At 41.2% G+C, this 16,391-nt stretch overlaps 2 protein-coding genes across 2 annotated transcripts in view; one reads left to right on the forward strand and one right to left on the reverse strand.

Moving 5' to 3' along the window:
• Positions 1–3,321, forward strand: LOC110384231 (uncharacterized). The gene is given in 3 exon segments (XM_021345426.3): positions 1–989; positions 991–1,380; positions 2,163–3,321. Coding segments are annotated over 3 exon segments (1,590 nt in total). The 5' UTR covers positions 1–312; the 3' UTR covers positions 2,686–3,321.
• Positions 3,322–3,412: 91 nt separating this feature from the next.
• Positions 3,413–16,391, reverse strand: part of LOC110384311 (unconventional myosin-IXa) — a 29,394-nt gene continuing 16,415 nt past the window's right edge. Inside the window, 17 exon segments of the mRNA XM_064038968.1 lie at positions 3,413–6,572; positions 6,935–7,018; positions 7,020–7,117; positions 7,556–7,697; positions 8,226–8,341; positions 8,575–8,757; positions 9,190–9,327; positions 9,585–9,689; positions 9,957–10,118; positions 10,205–10,280; positions 10,282–10,469; positions 10,546–10,702; positions 10,704–10,952; positions 11,648–11,830; positions 13,236–13,386; positions 14,559–14,699; positions 15,475–16,040. Coding sequence (XP_063895038.1) covers positions 6,425–6,572; positions 6,935–7,018; positions 7,020–7,117; positions 7,556–7,697; positions 8,226–8,341; positions 8,575–8,757; positions 9,190–9,327; positions 9,585–9,689; positions 9,957–10,118; positions 10,205–10,280; positions 10,282–10,469; positions 10,546–10,702; positions 10,704–10,952; positions 11,648–11,830; positions 13,236–13,386; positions 14,559–14,699; positions 15,475–16,040 — 2,887 coding nt within the window. The 3' untranslated portion in view covers positions 3,413–6,424.

A 16,391-nucleotide genomic window follows, 5' to 3' on the forward strand; every position in this document is an offset into this window, starting at 1 on the left:
GTCGCTGTGTCGGCGGCGTGAGGAAGAGGGTGCAGGGGGCTCAAGGTCACTGCAGATGCGCTGCGCCGCAAATATGCTGTCTCGCTCAGATTAATGGTATTCATGCACCACCCCACTCCAAAATTCTAGGTATTCATTAATCTGAGCTATCTCCTGAAAGTAAAGCGCAAGCGCTAAGAGTTAAAATCAATGTCAATGTCATGTTTGTAAATATTGATTTTTCATCTGACAGTTAGTATTGACCGCGTTTCGTTGAGGTTAAGACGCAGGAAGGTGCTTTATTTTCTGCTTTGGATGAAAACATAATTAAAAATGAGTGAATTTTATCATATTGTTCCTTGGTTCAATAGTGACGAGTGGCAGAGAGTGTACATTGGTGTAACATCAGATGCCGATTCCAGCAAAGAAGAGGCTCTAAAACTTTTACTCGTGTGGAAAGCCAGATGCCCGTCTCTCCCGTCCGGCATAGAGTCAACTCTGAGTTTACTGCAAGTACATGTTCAGGATTCAAAGAATTCTCACGATGTGGCCAATGATCAACTAATGCGTCTTGCGTATTCATCAGCCGTCATGCGGTTTGTTAACCACATGCTGGACACCGAAACAGCTAAAGGGACAAGCTTATATCAAGCAGCTAAAACCTTAGGGGTACCTGACTGGATTGTGGATTTACGACATGATACCGCGCACAGTAACACACTTCCACCTTTATCATTGTTACGAGAAGCATGTACTATCAGTCTGAAATGGCTGCAAACTAATTATTGGGAGAATCACAAGCAGTACATCCAGGACTATGTGTGTGGACAAAATAATGTCAACATTCCTGATGCATATAAAATTCAAGCACTGATAAATTTTTGTATTTCATTGGGAATATGCACAAATTCAAAAGTGAAGATCAAAAATTTATCTGAAATACCAAACTTGACTATGCGAGAATCAATTATTAATGATGCAACAGATTTGCTAGGAGAACACCTTGATCTCTAACCTGAAAACGGTGTCTATTGCGTCACTTATAAACATCCTAAACACTCATGGTAAAAAGCTATTGAAGTTCAAGGATACAAGCGAAATTGTTAATGAGGCTTTGCTTGGAGATGATGGACTATTTCTCTCAAGGGAACTTCTATATTTCTTCAGTGCAACCGACTTTAAATTTAAAAACAGATTGTACCCTGGTTACGTTCAATGTTTTGAACTCCTGCTCACATTCCTTCACACAAATGATTTGTTGTTGAACTTTGTATTGGCTCTTATAAAGTTAACATATAGTCCGGAAACAACACGTTTTAAAGCAAGACTCGCTTCAATGTGGCTTTCTGAAATTTTAAGAGCCTTGAAAATATCACACAATGTGGCACAGAAGACAAAAAAGTATGTATACCTAGTAAATATATTTTTTCACTTAACATGATAAGGCATCAGATTATATTATGCAATTACATATTTGATGTATTCTATTATTTTTTTGCAATAAGTCTGCATATTTCAGGTCTTCATTTTAACATATCAGGATTGTTGTGTTTTGCCAAAATAGGCAAAACTGCAGATAGAGAAATGCTACCTGTCTGACAACAAATACTTGGCCAACAGGCTGATTTAATGTAAATGATTTTGTTGCAGTCAATGACCTAAAGATTACAGATCCAGATCATTCTAACTACTTCTAAGTGTTTTTAATATTTACTTGTACATGATTCTGTCACACCTATAGTTACCGGCTTGGATATTGAGCTCTCGATGGAAGAGTGGGGATCATTAATAAATCGCTTGCGCAGGTGAAGGTCAGGGCTCAATCTCCGTGCCGATAACAATAAGTATGTAACACTAAAGGCTATTCCCAATATTGTATCTAACTGTTGTTTTGCTTACTAGACATACATTAGAGATAAGAATTCGACCCTACTTGAGGGTACTCGTATGAGGGTAAGGATTATATGTCTAGTGAGTAAATCACTGAATACATAGGATATTGGGAACGGTTGTAAGTTGGCGTTTTTACAGATTATGGTAGACCTCAGCCCAGTAAAAATATGAATTTAAATTATAAGTGGTATTTTGATAATGCATATAATCTAATGTCTAATCATAAGAGTGTTGTGAAATGTTGTGTTATTTGTTTATTATTATTAATTCAAATATTTTTATATTTCCAGAATGTCTTTTGACAAAATACCAAAGAGGAAAGATTTGATGCAGCTGTATGAACATTGGTACCCGGGCAGTCACATAAAGAATGTCCTTGTTTTGGATCTTCTAAAACCTGTTCCTGAAGAGCTGCAAGATATAAAATTCATTCAACCAATCCTATCTCAATATAATACGCAGCTGTCGTTTTTCGTGGCAAATCTACTTGATTTACTTGTGCCAAAACTTAACTTTTTTACGGCAAAGAGAATTTGCTTGATAGCAAGATTGATAGCATCTCCAGATAAGTTCCCTTTCCCTCTATCTTCAACAATTTACACAGCTGACGATGTGCAAGGTGAATATATTGATATATGCGAACAATACGGGAGACGTGTGGTTACTGTGGTGCCTAAAATCAGAGAACCACCAGCGAAATTCGTAAATTTCATATGGAATGAAGCTTCTGAGGAACATGACTGGTCTACATGCCCTATTGGAAAGGTACCTTGGCAACCAAATGATGTTGGTGTGCAAGCTAATATAAAATAAATGGAGAATGGACGAAAATCACCTAAAGCTGTGCCTAATAGTCCCAGCTGTGTTTTCATTTTCAACATTTGTTATAAGTAGTCAGAAGCCAAATAAGGCATACCTGGTACCTGGGCTGCGTTACTCTAGGTGCCAGAAAAGTTCAGAAATATAAATGCATTCTTTGCGGTTTGTGGAGACCCCACGGGGATAGAACTTCAAAACATACATCATAATAGGATCATGCTACATCTGTTAATACGAAAATCATCTCTAGCCACTGTTAGGCCATGGTCGATATACACTTGCCTATAGTCATTAAGACCAAATATCATACATTATTATAACTTTATGCAGAATGCAGAATTAAATGTTAAATCTACCTATATCAAATTTAATACATTATTATAACTTCATGTAGATTTAAGTATAAGAAGTTGTGGTGGCCTAGAAGAACTACTACTCGGCTGAATCTGGTTTGACAGGAAAAGGCTCGGAGGATTGATGGATGTAGATTTAAATATAAAATTTATGTGAAATGTATTACATTATTATAACTTTACGTAGAAATAAATATACAATTTGTGTCAAATGTAACACATTACCTATTACAACTCAATGAAGAATTAAATATTAAATTCATATCAAATGTTGATAACTTTTATGTAGAAATAAATATAAAGTTTTGTGTCAAATGTATTACATATTGGTGTATCTTTATGTCGAAATAAAAGCATAATAAAACACATTTATCTCATTATTCTTTTTTTTTATTTTCATATTTTGTATACAGTATAATGTTTTGGTTACATTTCATTTATATTGACACATTATAGGATCCCTAAAAATAGTTGAACAATATACATGTTTATATGATACAAGATTCATTATTGATTAACATGTAGGACAAAGTTCACAGTCAAATGACATCAAGTATATAAAACGACCATGTGTAAACAGCTTATTATTGGTCCTTATAGCAAATACAATTACAGGTTGAATAAACACATGCCAGTTATGTGTTCCATAATGAAATATCCAACTAATATCTTAAAATTCTTAACTTCAGTTCCATATACATGGGAATTAGTAAACTTAACTGTTACAGTGGAAATTGGCAACAGAAAAATAAAATGTGATGTCACACACAATTTAGATAATAATTTCCAATGATGATCAACTTGAAACAACAAACTACCATAAAAATGCAACAATCCAAATTATATAATGCACCAAATTGTTAACTGAATAGACTGATAGGCACTTTCACAAATAAACAGTGGCAAAGACTGTAGCAGTTCTTAAGATAAAATAGTACCTCACTAAAGACATAGTAACTAATAAATTATTTACATAAACCTTACACAGAACGGGCGAATATCTACATACACTTCTAAAGTGTCAATAAATCCCTAGTTGTAGCCACATTGCACATTCATTAATATTTTCTTGTAAAATAACTTACTTTAAAATTATGATTATGAGTATGTTCGCTGAAATTGGAGCTCGGAAAACAGACTAATACGAATATGCTATCGAGACCTAATCACATTTATATTTAAATTACGTCAAAACAATGTTGAATGTACGTGGCTAATATAAATGTTGACGCTAACAACGCTATACAAGAATGCTAATACATGTCAACCATCAACAACAATAGCTAGACTTTCAGACGAGTGTAGCCTAGTTAGAGACTGCTGAAAGCAAACTAGACGAAGGCACAGAAAGTACACTAGATTACTGCGACACAACCCCAATAAAAGAGAATCAAGATTTTTTTTACATAAAAATATAGTATTTGTTCGGCACCTTGATGAGACATGCACGCTTAAATGGTTGTTTAATTTTAAATACTCAACAAATGCAAAAAGTCTTAAAATAGTTTTCCTTTAGCTTTCTGTTCTCTGTAAATTGCTCAAAAGGTACACCTCAGTATCAACTGTGAGATTCAAACAAATTTTGTGGCTTTAAAATGTTACTTACTGATATTTTGTAAGCTAATTAGCTTTATACATAAATAGTTAGTTTATGTTAAAACAGTCCATCATAAATATTGAGCTATTTAGTATGTCCACAGACGATAATTAAAACAAGAGGCTTACAAACAATACAAGTTGTCACAGAGTAATTCGTTGTTTGTATAGTAAATTGTTACAACTAATTAATAAAAAGCGGGTAAAATATTTGTGACTTAACAATAAATTCAGTAGCTTATTTTAAGACAGTCTTTTAGAATATGAAAGCAAATTAAGATAGAGGCAAGGTACATGGTGTTTATGATAATTTTTAGATAATGGTTTAATCGTATTAGCTTATTGTAGAAACTTAACAATCCTGCTGAGAGCCAAGTACCATACGAGAGGAAGTGTTTGTGTTATATTTAAATATTACATAAAATAAGCATTACATGTCGGACATGTAACAACGATAAGTACTCAGGCAATAATATTTAACATAGAAATATGTCAAAACATAACTTATATTTTTAAGGTCTGAATGGATCACAAAACATTCATTTTTGATTCACATACAATATACAAATTGTTAAAATAGATTTCAATTAAACTCGTCTCCAATGCGACGTAAAGAAATTAGTTAAAAATTTTGGTTTAAAAATAATTAATTGATACCTTGTATAGTTTGGAATTGAACATGATAATTACCTAGTCACAGTAGTAGATCACAAAACGTAATTCTAAACCTCATTTTAATGATGTCTTTGGATTGGCGTGTCACCAATTAATTTAGAACAACAATATATTTTAGTCGATAATCGCTTGCTGTACCTTTATCGACTTCTTGCTATTCAGTGTTTCTGTCAGTTCTGATCCCGACACTGAACAGAACAACAACAATAAATGATTCTTCTGTATCAACAAGTGGATAACCGCGACATGCCTGCCTATTACAAGCATTAAATTAAATGGAATGAATACACTCAACAATCGAGAGCCAACAAGATTTAAACTACTTACTAATTGAAAATTTTGAAAAATACAGTCACATGTCATTTATTTATCCAACTATTGACAGAAGAGCGACATTGCTATAAATTTTAAAATCACCTTTAGACAAGATTTACATATTTACACAGGGAAAATATATCATAAAATATTTTAGTGCAAAGACGGGTGTAAATATTTTCATGTACGAAAAAATATCATTTTCATCATACATCACTTGTTTGGGCAGTCATTGATGTTGCGGCGACTTATGACTTACAGAATAAGCTCATCACTACGTCTAAGTACAGAGTACAGCGGCTACGACAATATCTACAGTAGCCGTGAGTCACTACTGCTAGCACATGTATACTCGTCTAAACAGAGCTCAGTTACACAGCACAGATGTAGTACACGATAAACCATGAACAATCTGCTTACTTCACATCGATGGCTATAAGTAGTTACTTCGTCACTAACATTTAGAAAGGGGGACAGCTCGTAAATATAAAATAAATACTTCACGGTCCGTTTCATAAAACTTAACAGTAATGTAACATTCGATTGCGTCCTTACAATTTAAAAATGTGAAGGAACAAGCACAGGAACATTGTATCTAATTTATTTATACGTTGTCAGGAATGTGAGTTGATTTGGGAATGCGAAACTTATGTTTTGGCGCATTGTTTGACAACAGTTTTGTAAATGGCAAAACGTGGACATTTTTGCTCGTTGGGTGCCGATTGTTTGTGACTACGAATCGGTCATTATCCGTATGATGATGTGTGGTCCTGGCGTGGTGGCTGGCGTGGCGGCTACACCATGATGGGGTCGTCGGAGGAGAGCTGTCGGTGCAGCAGGCGCTGCGAGCGGATGGAGCTGGCGCCGGTGCTCAGGTCGTCCGTGCTGCCCAGCTCGCCGTCGTGGTCTGTCGTCGACAGCAGGTCGTCGTCTGACGTTGCTCTGCAATGGAACGATTTCAAATGAGTGTTCAGTAACTACTTCAAGTCACCGGTTTGATAGCCATATGGGTGAGTACTGCCAGATAAAGGAATTACCACCTATCTGCAGAAATGTGTAGAGTGATTTGATGGTCAATTTTTCATTTTCGACATTTTATTTTAAGAATGTCTGAACAATGATTTATTACATCCATATTTATTAGAAGAAATAAAACAAAACATGTCAAGATATGTCTGTTTACTGACATCTGTCATTATATAAACTAAGCAAGTGAAATGGAAAGGTGTAGTTTTGTGATATAGTATTAGTATAGCTACTTACAGATAGGTTAGTGCCTGGAGCGCTTCGCGAAGGTGTCATACCTGATAAGTGTGGGCAGGTTGGAGGTGAGGATGGCCTTCTCCTTCTGTATCTCGTGGATGTGTCCGACGAGGATCTGCTCCTCGGCGCGGCGCGAGCGAGTGCGAGCGCAGCGTGGACAGGCGCGACGTGGCCGTGTGGCACGCCGTGTCCAGCGTCGCGATGTCCTGCAGCATGCCGCGGACCTGGACACGCGATAACAAACAACTAAGTAACGCTTTTATGCAGACTTATGAATTTATAAGGTCTTGTCACAATGAAAGTGAAATGTCAAAATCGCAGTTCTTGTTTATCAAATTTTTTACTTTCATTAAATGTTCTAGTTAGCCGTTCAACAAATATTGAAATGCTTTTTCCCGCCAAATCCTATAAAGGTAAAAGAAAAAAAGTAATTGCACGTAGGCTGAAATTCAGCACTTTTTGAACGTTAAGTTTACAAAAGACAACCCACTAAACGCCCGCTATTTACCACTTCCTATGTGCTTTTGCTGGGAAGAAGGAGTGGTGGAACAAATATATATAAAAAAAGTTTGCGATGAGTTAGAAAAGTTACAAACACGTATCACTATTGCTTTTGGTATGCAACAAGGACAATAATAGTTCATAGCCATGTGTATACTGACGGTGCGCATCTTGTCGACGAGGATGGCCTCGAGGCAGGCGGTCTGGCGCGCGATGTCGTGCAGCGAGGCCTGCGCCGGCTGCACCTTGTGCGTGCGCAGGATGCACGGCGCGAACACTATCGCCAGCGCGTTCGGACCCATCCTGGACAAACACAAAAAAATACATTAAATATATAATCAGTTTAACTATACGTAAGAATGGACTATGAGAGTGGAAGGAATAGTGAATGCACCTGTGTCTGTGCAAATGCTTGCTATTGTGCACTATAATATGTCCTGCACAGTTGGCTGACCTCCATATATGAGAATAGCCACTGTAGCCGATAAATGGCTAGGAGGACATCTCATATTTTAACTATTGTTTTTTTTTATACCGTCGTTATGTGCAGTCACGAGCAAAATTTCATGGCGATTTTGTTCTGTTGTATCAATGTTCAATGTTCGTTCGTTTTATCTAGCCAAATATTTTACAAAATAGGTTACGTAATATTTCATGAACAAATCGCTTTAAAATCTTTCTAAGTGAATAAATATATGTGCACAGGCATGTGACTGCGCAATTAAAATGTACAAACAATACACTTTTATGAATGTGCTTTGTATGTAATGCCTAACTTCAGAAGATAACTGCATGATGGTGTGACAATAATGTTAAAAGTATGATGTTTACCTGTTGTGCTCTTCTCCAAGAGCCACTCTCGCTAAGTGGAATATTAACCTCTCAACGAGATCGAAGTTTGGTTTCGGCAACTTTCTCAATATCGTGAATATTGTCGATACTCGTTCCTAGAAAACAAATTATATAGTAAAAAGTTAATAAATGTACTGTATGGAACTGGATTATTCAAGACGTACACATAGACGAGGGTTTCATAATGCATTAATAAAAAACGTTAAAAATATAGCCAATAACGAGACATAAATAACTCATATACCTTATTCAAATGTGAAATTTTCGTACTAGCCGTGTACCCTACCTCTCCGGAGCTACTTAGACAGTCATTATTTTGTAATGTTACCTGTGGGTCAGAGATCTGCGCGGCACGTATGAAGTCGTCGTAGAGGTCGAAGGTGAGCAGCGGCTCGGGCAGCTCGCGGAAGAAGGTCTTGAGCACGGAGGCGCGCACGTGCACGGCGTACGCGTCCAGCCGGTCCGCGCCCGCCTCCGGGGACTCGTCCAGCAAGCGGCGCAGCTCGCGTACCTGGGTAACACATACTTGCATTTAGTTAGGGCTTTCTAACTTCACCAAAGCGTGGCGAATAAATAGGTCTATAAAAAGCTTTTTCGAAACCTCAAGCTAGTTGTATGATTCCAAGGACTGGGAAGAACCGTCATGAATCTCCATAGACTAATATAACTTTTCCGACTTTCTATTGGTTAGTGAAGCCTGGGGCATTAGGCTTCTGGATATGGACTACCTGACAATTCACTTTTGAATTTTACTTATCTAGTCTCAAAATTGCTTGTAACATTAAATATTAAGGCAAAATAATATTGAATTATTAAGACTTCAGATTTTCAGACTGATTGCACAAAAACAAACAGAAACGTAAAGAATACATATCTAAATGTCATACTTAACGTTTGGAAAAACAGTTAACAACTTTGACTATATCTATAAATGAAAGCTCACCTTAGAACTAAGTCCACTCTTTCTGTACAAGCCTTCAGTGTAAAGGCCAGTCATTTCTATCGTGGTGATCAGTCTGTCCACTACTATGGGAATATTGCTTTCTCCAGTCGGTAGGTCTGCTAAAGGTATTCCAAACACCTACAAAACAATACATATTGATGAGATTTAAAACATATGATATAAAGTCTGCAGTAGTTTGAATACAATGCAAACGGATACAGTTCTTGATTTGGGCCAACCCAAGATCTCTGTTCAAACTTCAACATAAAAGTTAGTCCACAAAAATAATGTTCATGTTCAAGTTTCAAATTAATTTTAATTTTTGGAAAAAGGGCCTAAATAAATGATGTTTTTTTTTTTCAAAACTACTATATAATCATATATTTCGTTCATACCTTTCCTCTGGTAACAACGCCCATTTGTTCTCGTCCGCCCGCGTCCACGGCACCTACTATCGCGGCCGATGGCGTCTGGTTTTCTTTACGACATAACGTCGACACCTGGACCACAAAAACAATTATTATTTTAAAACAAAATTAGCTCAAAAAGCCAGTAAAATAGATAGATTTGGGCGAAAAAGAATGCAGATTTCTTTGGATATAACCAGATTAATAATAATAATTCATTTGTAACGAATTGTCAAGAGAGAACGACATAGATAATAACAAAAACAAATTATAACTTAACCAAGCACAGATATTAGATATTAAATGTTTACAGATTAAATAAAAGTTTATACTTTTTTATATTATCTTGGGTTTCTTTACCTTAGTATAACATTTCTTATGTGAGGCAAGTTTACACGTCTGGCATATGAGTGACCGCTCTATGGGCCACATGAAGAAGGTTTTACAGATCTCGCACTCCGTCGGTATGTTGATCATAGACAAAATGAATGTATGACCTTTATATTGTATGGGGTCGTCCACCTAAAAAATTTAAGGGTAAAGATTAAAATTTTGGTTAACAATTAGAATTTTGTTTATTTTATACGAAAAGGAATGCATAAAGTTACCTTTCTTTTTATCCTTTTTCTTTTCGTTCTCGCTTTATCCGTTTCGTGTTGGCTCATAAATTCGTCCATGAACCCCTAAAGGCGTTGACCCCATCGTAATAGATAACGTGGACCCCTCCCTGGCACACACGGTTTCCATAACGTGTAAGAAGTTCCCTATGAGATCTTTGTACTTGAGCGCCGACCCCCGAGTCTCTACGATACTGTATGTCGCTACTAAGTTGTCTTTGAATTCTAATAGTGCGTGTTTGAATACCCTGTCAACCTGAAAATGCCAGAAATGTGTATAGCAAAATTCGTTGTATTTATATGCAAATGCCAGTTATGAAATTGAAATTTACCTCTGACTGTTTCTTCTTCTCATTCGGTTCCATTTCGTAAATCTTCTCTGTAATGAAATTCTGCATTGCTTGTAGTTCAGTCGCGTCTGATATAATCTTATCTGTTCTATCCATAAACTCCGAAGTTCCCGTCAGATTGAAGTTGGAACTGACCGAACCTTTGAGTTATCTAATAAATTATAATTGAGTTGGAAATGATTCTCTTTCTGTTCTTGTGGCGGCCTCTGTTGGCGACTGTGACGGGGCTGGAACACGGCATGGTGATGACGCCCTTGTTTTGTATACATTTTGTATGGTACAGCTGTTTGCAGTCGATACATCGTTGTCCTTGAGTAATGAATGCGTCGATCGCTTGATGGCAGTACACACATTTGTCTCCTTTCGCAAATCGCGTGCCTTTGCGAAACCTAGGATCAAAGTTACAACTATTTTAGTCAATGTATGAAGTATTCGCGTAAATTAAGAATATATTGGTTATTTACAATTTGTAAAATGATGTAAATGCCTATAGCTAACAAACAACATTTACGCTAGCAACAAGTTGTTAACAAAATGAACATAGTAGTAGTATTTTACTATGTTAAAACAAGAATACATTACGATTTTGTAATGTAGGTTTATCGAAGTGTTCCTTCTTGTAGACGATTTGTTGTTCGACAATGGTTTACATACATCCTGATGCAATTTTCCATGTATGTAATATTAGGCTCATAAAGGATTATTATTTCAATCATATTCCGGCGTCAGTTTCAAAACAAAGGACTATCAAATCTTAGTGTAATTCCTATGCCAGACCATAACTTCTCATCAGCTGATGAGACAAAAGTCAGGAGTCACCAATGTTGACAAAAAACAATTTTATGTATTAGCGGGTAATGATAAAGGGGCGTGGACACATTCGCGAATGTGTTCATAAATACACGCGCGGACTTGTGCTCGGAATTTAGTTTCGGAACGACATCGGCTTTTAGAAGAAGTCTACCTTTAAATTTTAGGAGAAGTATACCTTCGAGGTTAGGCAGAAGTATACTCTCAAGTATATGGAGAAATATACACTCAAGTTTGAGGAGAAATGTACACACACTGAAGCTTTATGTTATACCTGTGGCCAGCAATCCGGAAGAGTCCATTCCCTGTTTGCCCTATAAAATCAGTGGATCGCGGGTCGAGCGGCCTCACGTCTCCGGGTGCTGGGTCGGAGTTGCGGCGCCGCAGTGCCGCCGCCGACACCGTGGCGCTCGGCACCGCGCCCGCTACTAAACCGCTGATTTGTTCTGATGCCGCTCTGTGTATGGAAGTAAAAATAAATGTACATGAAGGTACTCGAGTATTGAATGCAGTGTCGCTTTTTGGGATTATAAAAACATCGTCTATATAGTTGGTACTTTCAAACTCAAAAATCATCTATTAAAACTTAGCTACAGAACTGAACTTTCAGAATTTCAAAATTTACCAAAAGCTCCAAACAGTTATGTATTTTGCTGAACAAAAGCGGCGCCAGTAGCGGCGTAAGGTGGGGCGGAGGGGCGGTCCGCCCCGGGTGCCACGTCTGGGGTGCCATCTCGGTCGGCAAATAGGTATCTGCACGACCAGGATGGCACTGGCAGAAGGCACAAGTCACTGATGGTGCCATTCTAATCTGCAAAGCCTTGGTTCACTACCAGTCACTGCACGCTATTCAAATTTTAAACAAAACTACAATAGTGCATGCGCAAGACGTCGAGGCGACACTGAGAGGGTGCCAGTCCGGCTGTCACCCTCTCTTCTTGTTAATTTTGTTTTACCTGATTACTTTAATGAATTCCTCAAAGTTATAAAAAAAAACCGCTCGCTTCGCTCGCGGTTTTTTCATCATTTCCGATTTAATCTGCGCTCTTTGAGTCCTCAATCTAACAAAAAGTTAAAGCACCGAAGTAGCAAAACCAACTGACGAGGTCCAAGCTATTTAGGAGGTGGAGGACTTTGTGTACCAAAACTCAAAAATTCGCTCGCAGCTTTTGACTTTCCACTGGTTTTTTCAAACTTTTAGAGTATTTTGTGTCCCAAGACTCAAAAATAATTTCTTCAGGTATCAATGCGTCCTAAAATCTAAAAATTATCTCTTTGCAGTGGTTTTTTTCACACTTTTGTGTAAAAAACTTAAAAATTTCGCGCTCGCTACTTTTTCACTTCACTGAGTATTTTTTTTACTCGTTTTGGTACTTTACTGTTTCAAAACTAAAATTTTATCGCTGCGCTCGCGGCTTTTTCACTTGACACTGCTTTTTTTATGTCCCAAAATAAAAAAATTACGGGATCGCTTCGCTAGCACTTTTATAACTGTGCAGTGATCTGTCTCCAGTTTCTTTATGTTAAACCTAGCTAAAAGCACCATTAATGATTTCTACATGATATTGAAGTACTTTAATTTACAATTTTAGTCCGTAATTATATTTTGTCGTTTTTTTTTCGGGGGTGCTCAATAGGTAGTCCGCCCCGGGTGCCACCCGATGCTACGCCGCCACTGAGCGGCGCAACCAACTCTCCGGCTTTACACTTAGCTCAAATTCACTTATAACATTTAAACATTACATTAATTTATACGATATTACATTACAAATGGTATTATGTACCAAAATGATGTTCCTATAAACTCTTTACTTAGTATTATGCTGATTATTAATTAATAAAATATTAAAGTTCATAGTTACCGTTTAATGTCATGGTCGTGCAGAGAGAGCGAGGCGTCGACGATGATGTCTGGCGGCGGGCCGCGGGACGAGCGCCGCGGTGACCGCCGGGCGGTACGCGGGCGGCGCCGGGCTACGCCCTCTGCGTTACTCACTGATTCCGCGCTGCCTGCTGGATACAAGAAAAGTATTGTAAAAACTTATACAACAAGAATAATGTCGGGACACCTTTTCCATACACGGTCGGATAGCCCCATGGTAAGTTATTAATTAACTTATGTCATGGGTGCTACATATGTACATACATATTAATAAATACATGTTATAACACTCAGACCACGACCAACAAGCATGCTCATGGCACAAAATAATGTCGACCGATCCGGGAACCGAACCCGGGACTTCTAGGTATTTTAGGTATCCGAATTCTAGGTATTTTGTCACTGTAACAGACAAACAGTGTCATCTTCGTGACAACACTAGCCTAGGTATCTTTTTCACAATAAAACTATAACCATCAAGTCTTTTCTAAAGTTCCAAAGAAGCTACAAGATTGAAGATAGATCCGACGTTCCATGTTCCAGACGTGACGTTCCAGATCTCTGATTTTGACGACCCGTTGTACTTGACATAAGGAACAGGATCCGCGTACGAGATCGAGTCGCGAAATGAAAGCCCGTCATTTTCACTTTGTCAAAATGAAACCCAAGTTAAAGTACATAAAAATAAGCTTACAAGACTCAGACACGAAGAGGTTTATTAGCTCCACAAAGTATCCCATAACAAAGAACACCATCAACAATCTCACTTTATAAATATAACACCACACCACTTTCTTCTTTCTAACACAACCACTGTTACCGACATCTTGACGGTTAAGAGATACAGACACAACTGTGAAATGTGTTCTAAAATCAATTGAAACATCCTTAGGGGTTTGTTTGTTTATTTACAAATGATACTTAATGAAAGGCTTAAAATATGATAAGACATTAAAGTGGACTTAATTACTATGTACTTAGAATCAGCTTAATGAGGGTGGAAAAAATACTACAATTAGTTTAAGTATTATTTCGACCTGTTACGTGAACAAAAGATATAAATATTGTTTGCATTATTAAGGGCCCATACATATCACATTGTATATGAGCGCCGTCGACATACATTTATAGCGGTACACACGCGACTAGCACGCGATTCAAACGGTCTCAACTTCTATGCGATGCGCAGATTGCGGGTGATGAAGCGATGCGTACCTCACAACAGCTTGTAGATATCTGTACACATGTAAAACTGTACACTTGGCCCTCCAGCGTCGCGCTTGACACGCTGCGCTGTATATACCTGTGTCAGTCCTGGGCGCGGCGGGTAGCGTGGCGGAGAGCGTGGCGGTGAGCGGCTGCGGCGGCTGCGCGGCGCGCGGGTCGCGGCGCACGGGCGGCAGCGAGTGCAGCGCCGACACGCTGCGCTGTATATACCTGTGTCAGTCCTGGGCGCGGCGGGTAGCGTGGCGGAGAGCGTGGCGGTGAGCGGCTGCGGCGGCTGCGCGGCGCGCGGGTCGCGGCGCACGGGCGGCAGCGAGTGCAGCGCCGACACGCTGCGCTGTATATACCTGGTCAGTCCTGGGCGCGGCGGGTAGCGTGGCGGAGAGCGTGGCGGTGAGCGGCTGCGGCGGCTGCGCGGCGCGGGTCGCGGCGCACGGGCGGCAGCGAGTGCAGCGCCGACACGCTGCGCTGTATATACCTGTCAGTCCTGGGCGCGGCGGGTAGCGTGGCGGAGAGCGTGGCGGTGAGCGGCTGCGGCGGCTGCGCGGCGCGGGTCGCGGCGCACGGGCGGCAGCGAGTGCAGCGCCGACACGCTGCGCTGTATATACCTGTGTCAGTCCTGGGCGCGGCGGGTAGCGTGGCGGAGAGCGTGGCGGTGAGCGGCGGCGGCTGCGCGGCGCGCGGGTCGCGGCGCACGGGCGGCAGCGAGTGCAGCGCCGACACGCTGCGCTGTATATACCTGTCAGTCCTGGCGCGGCGGGTAGCGTGGCGGAGAGCGTGGCGGTGAGCGGCTGCGGCGGCTGCGCGCGCGGGTCGCGGCGCACGGGCGGCAGCGAGTGCAGCGCCGACACGCTGCGCTGTATATACCTGTCAGTCCTGGGCGCGGCGGGTAGCGTGGCGGAGAGCGTGGCGGTGAGCGGCTGCGGCGGCTGCGGCGCGCGGGTCGCGGCGCACGGGCGGCAGAGTGCAGCGCCGACACGCTGCGCTGTATATACCTGTGTCAGTCCTGGGCGCGGCGGGTAGCGTGGCGGAGAGCGTGGCGGTGAGCGGCTGCGGCGGCTGCGCGGCGCGCGGTCGCGGCGCACGGCGGCAGCGAGTGCAGCGCCGACACGCTGCGCTGTATATACCTGTGTCAGTCCTGGGCGCGGCGGGTAGCGTGGCGGAGAGCGTGGCGGTGAGCGGCTGCGGCGGCGGCGGCGCGCGGGTCGCGGCGCACGGGCGGCAGCGAGTGAAGCGCCGACACGCTGCGCTGTATATACCTGTGTCAGTCCTGGGCGCGGCGGGTAGCGTGGCGGAGAGCGTGGCGGTGAGCGGCTGCGGCGGCTGCGCGGCGCGCGGGTCGCGGCGCACGGGCGGCAGCGAGTAGCGCCGACACGCTGCGCTGTATATACCTGTGTCAGTCCTGGGCGCGGCGGGTAGCGTGGCGGAGAGCGTGGCGGTGAGCGGCTGCGGCGGCTGCGCGGCGCGCGGGTCGCGGCGCACGGGCGGCAGCGAGTGCAGCGCGCGGCCCTCCAGCGTCGCGCTCGACACGCTGCGCTGATACACAGCCGCTGAACCGCGTCTGCGCAACAAAAACATACTGTAACCAAACTCAGTAAAGCCTTATCCGGATCCCAGGTCTGCCGTGCGACCGACGGCGACGAAGCGATCGAGGCGCGACCGGCGGCAACGACGTGATCTACGCGTCCCCGACGGCAACAAACAGTGCCAACATGCATCCATCGCAAGCCGCGTCATACATCCTATACTGTGACTAATAACATGTTGGCCGCGAGCGATTGTCGAGACCTGCCGTCAGTCGTCAGCTGCGAGCTACAGGCGCCAAGCACCAACATTAGAACATTACCGTAACATCGTAAATTATGAGATTTTCTTTTCACATTCACTATTTTTCTCTTTTAATTAAAAAAAA

This window comes from Helicoverpa armigera, chromosome 17 (assembly GCF_030705265.1).
Source record: "Helicoverpa armigera isolate CAAS_96S chromosome 17, ASM3070526v1, whole genome shotgun sequence".
NCBI lineage: Eukaryota > Metazoa > Arthropoda > Insecta > Lepidoptera > Noctuidae > Helicoverpa > Helicoverpa armigera.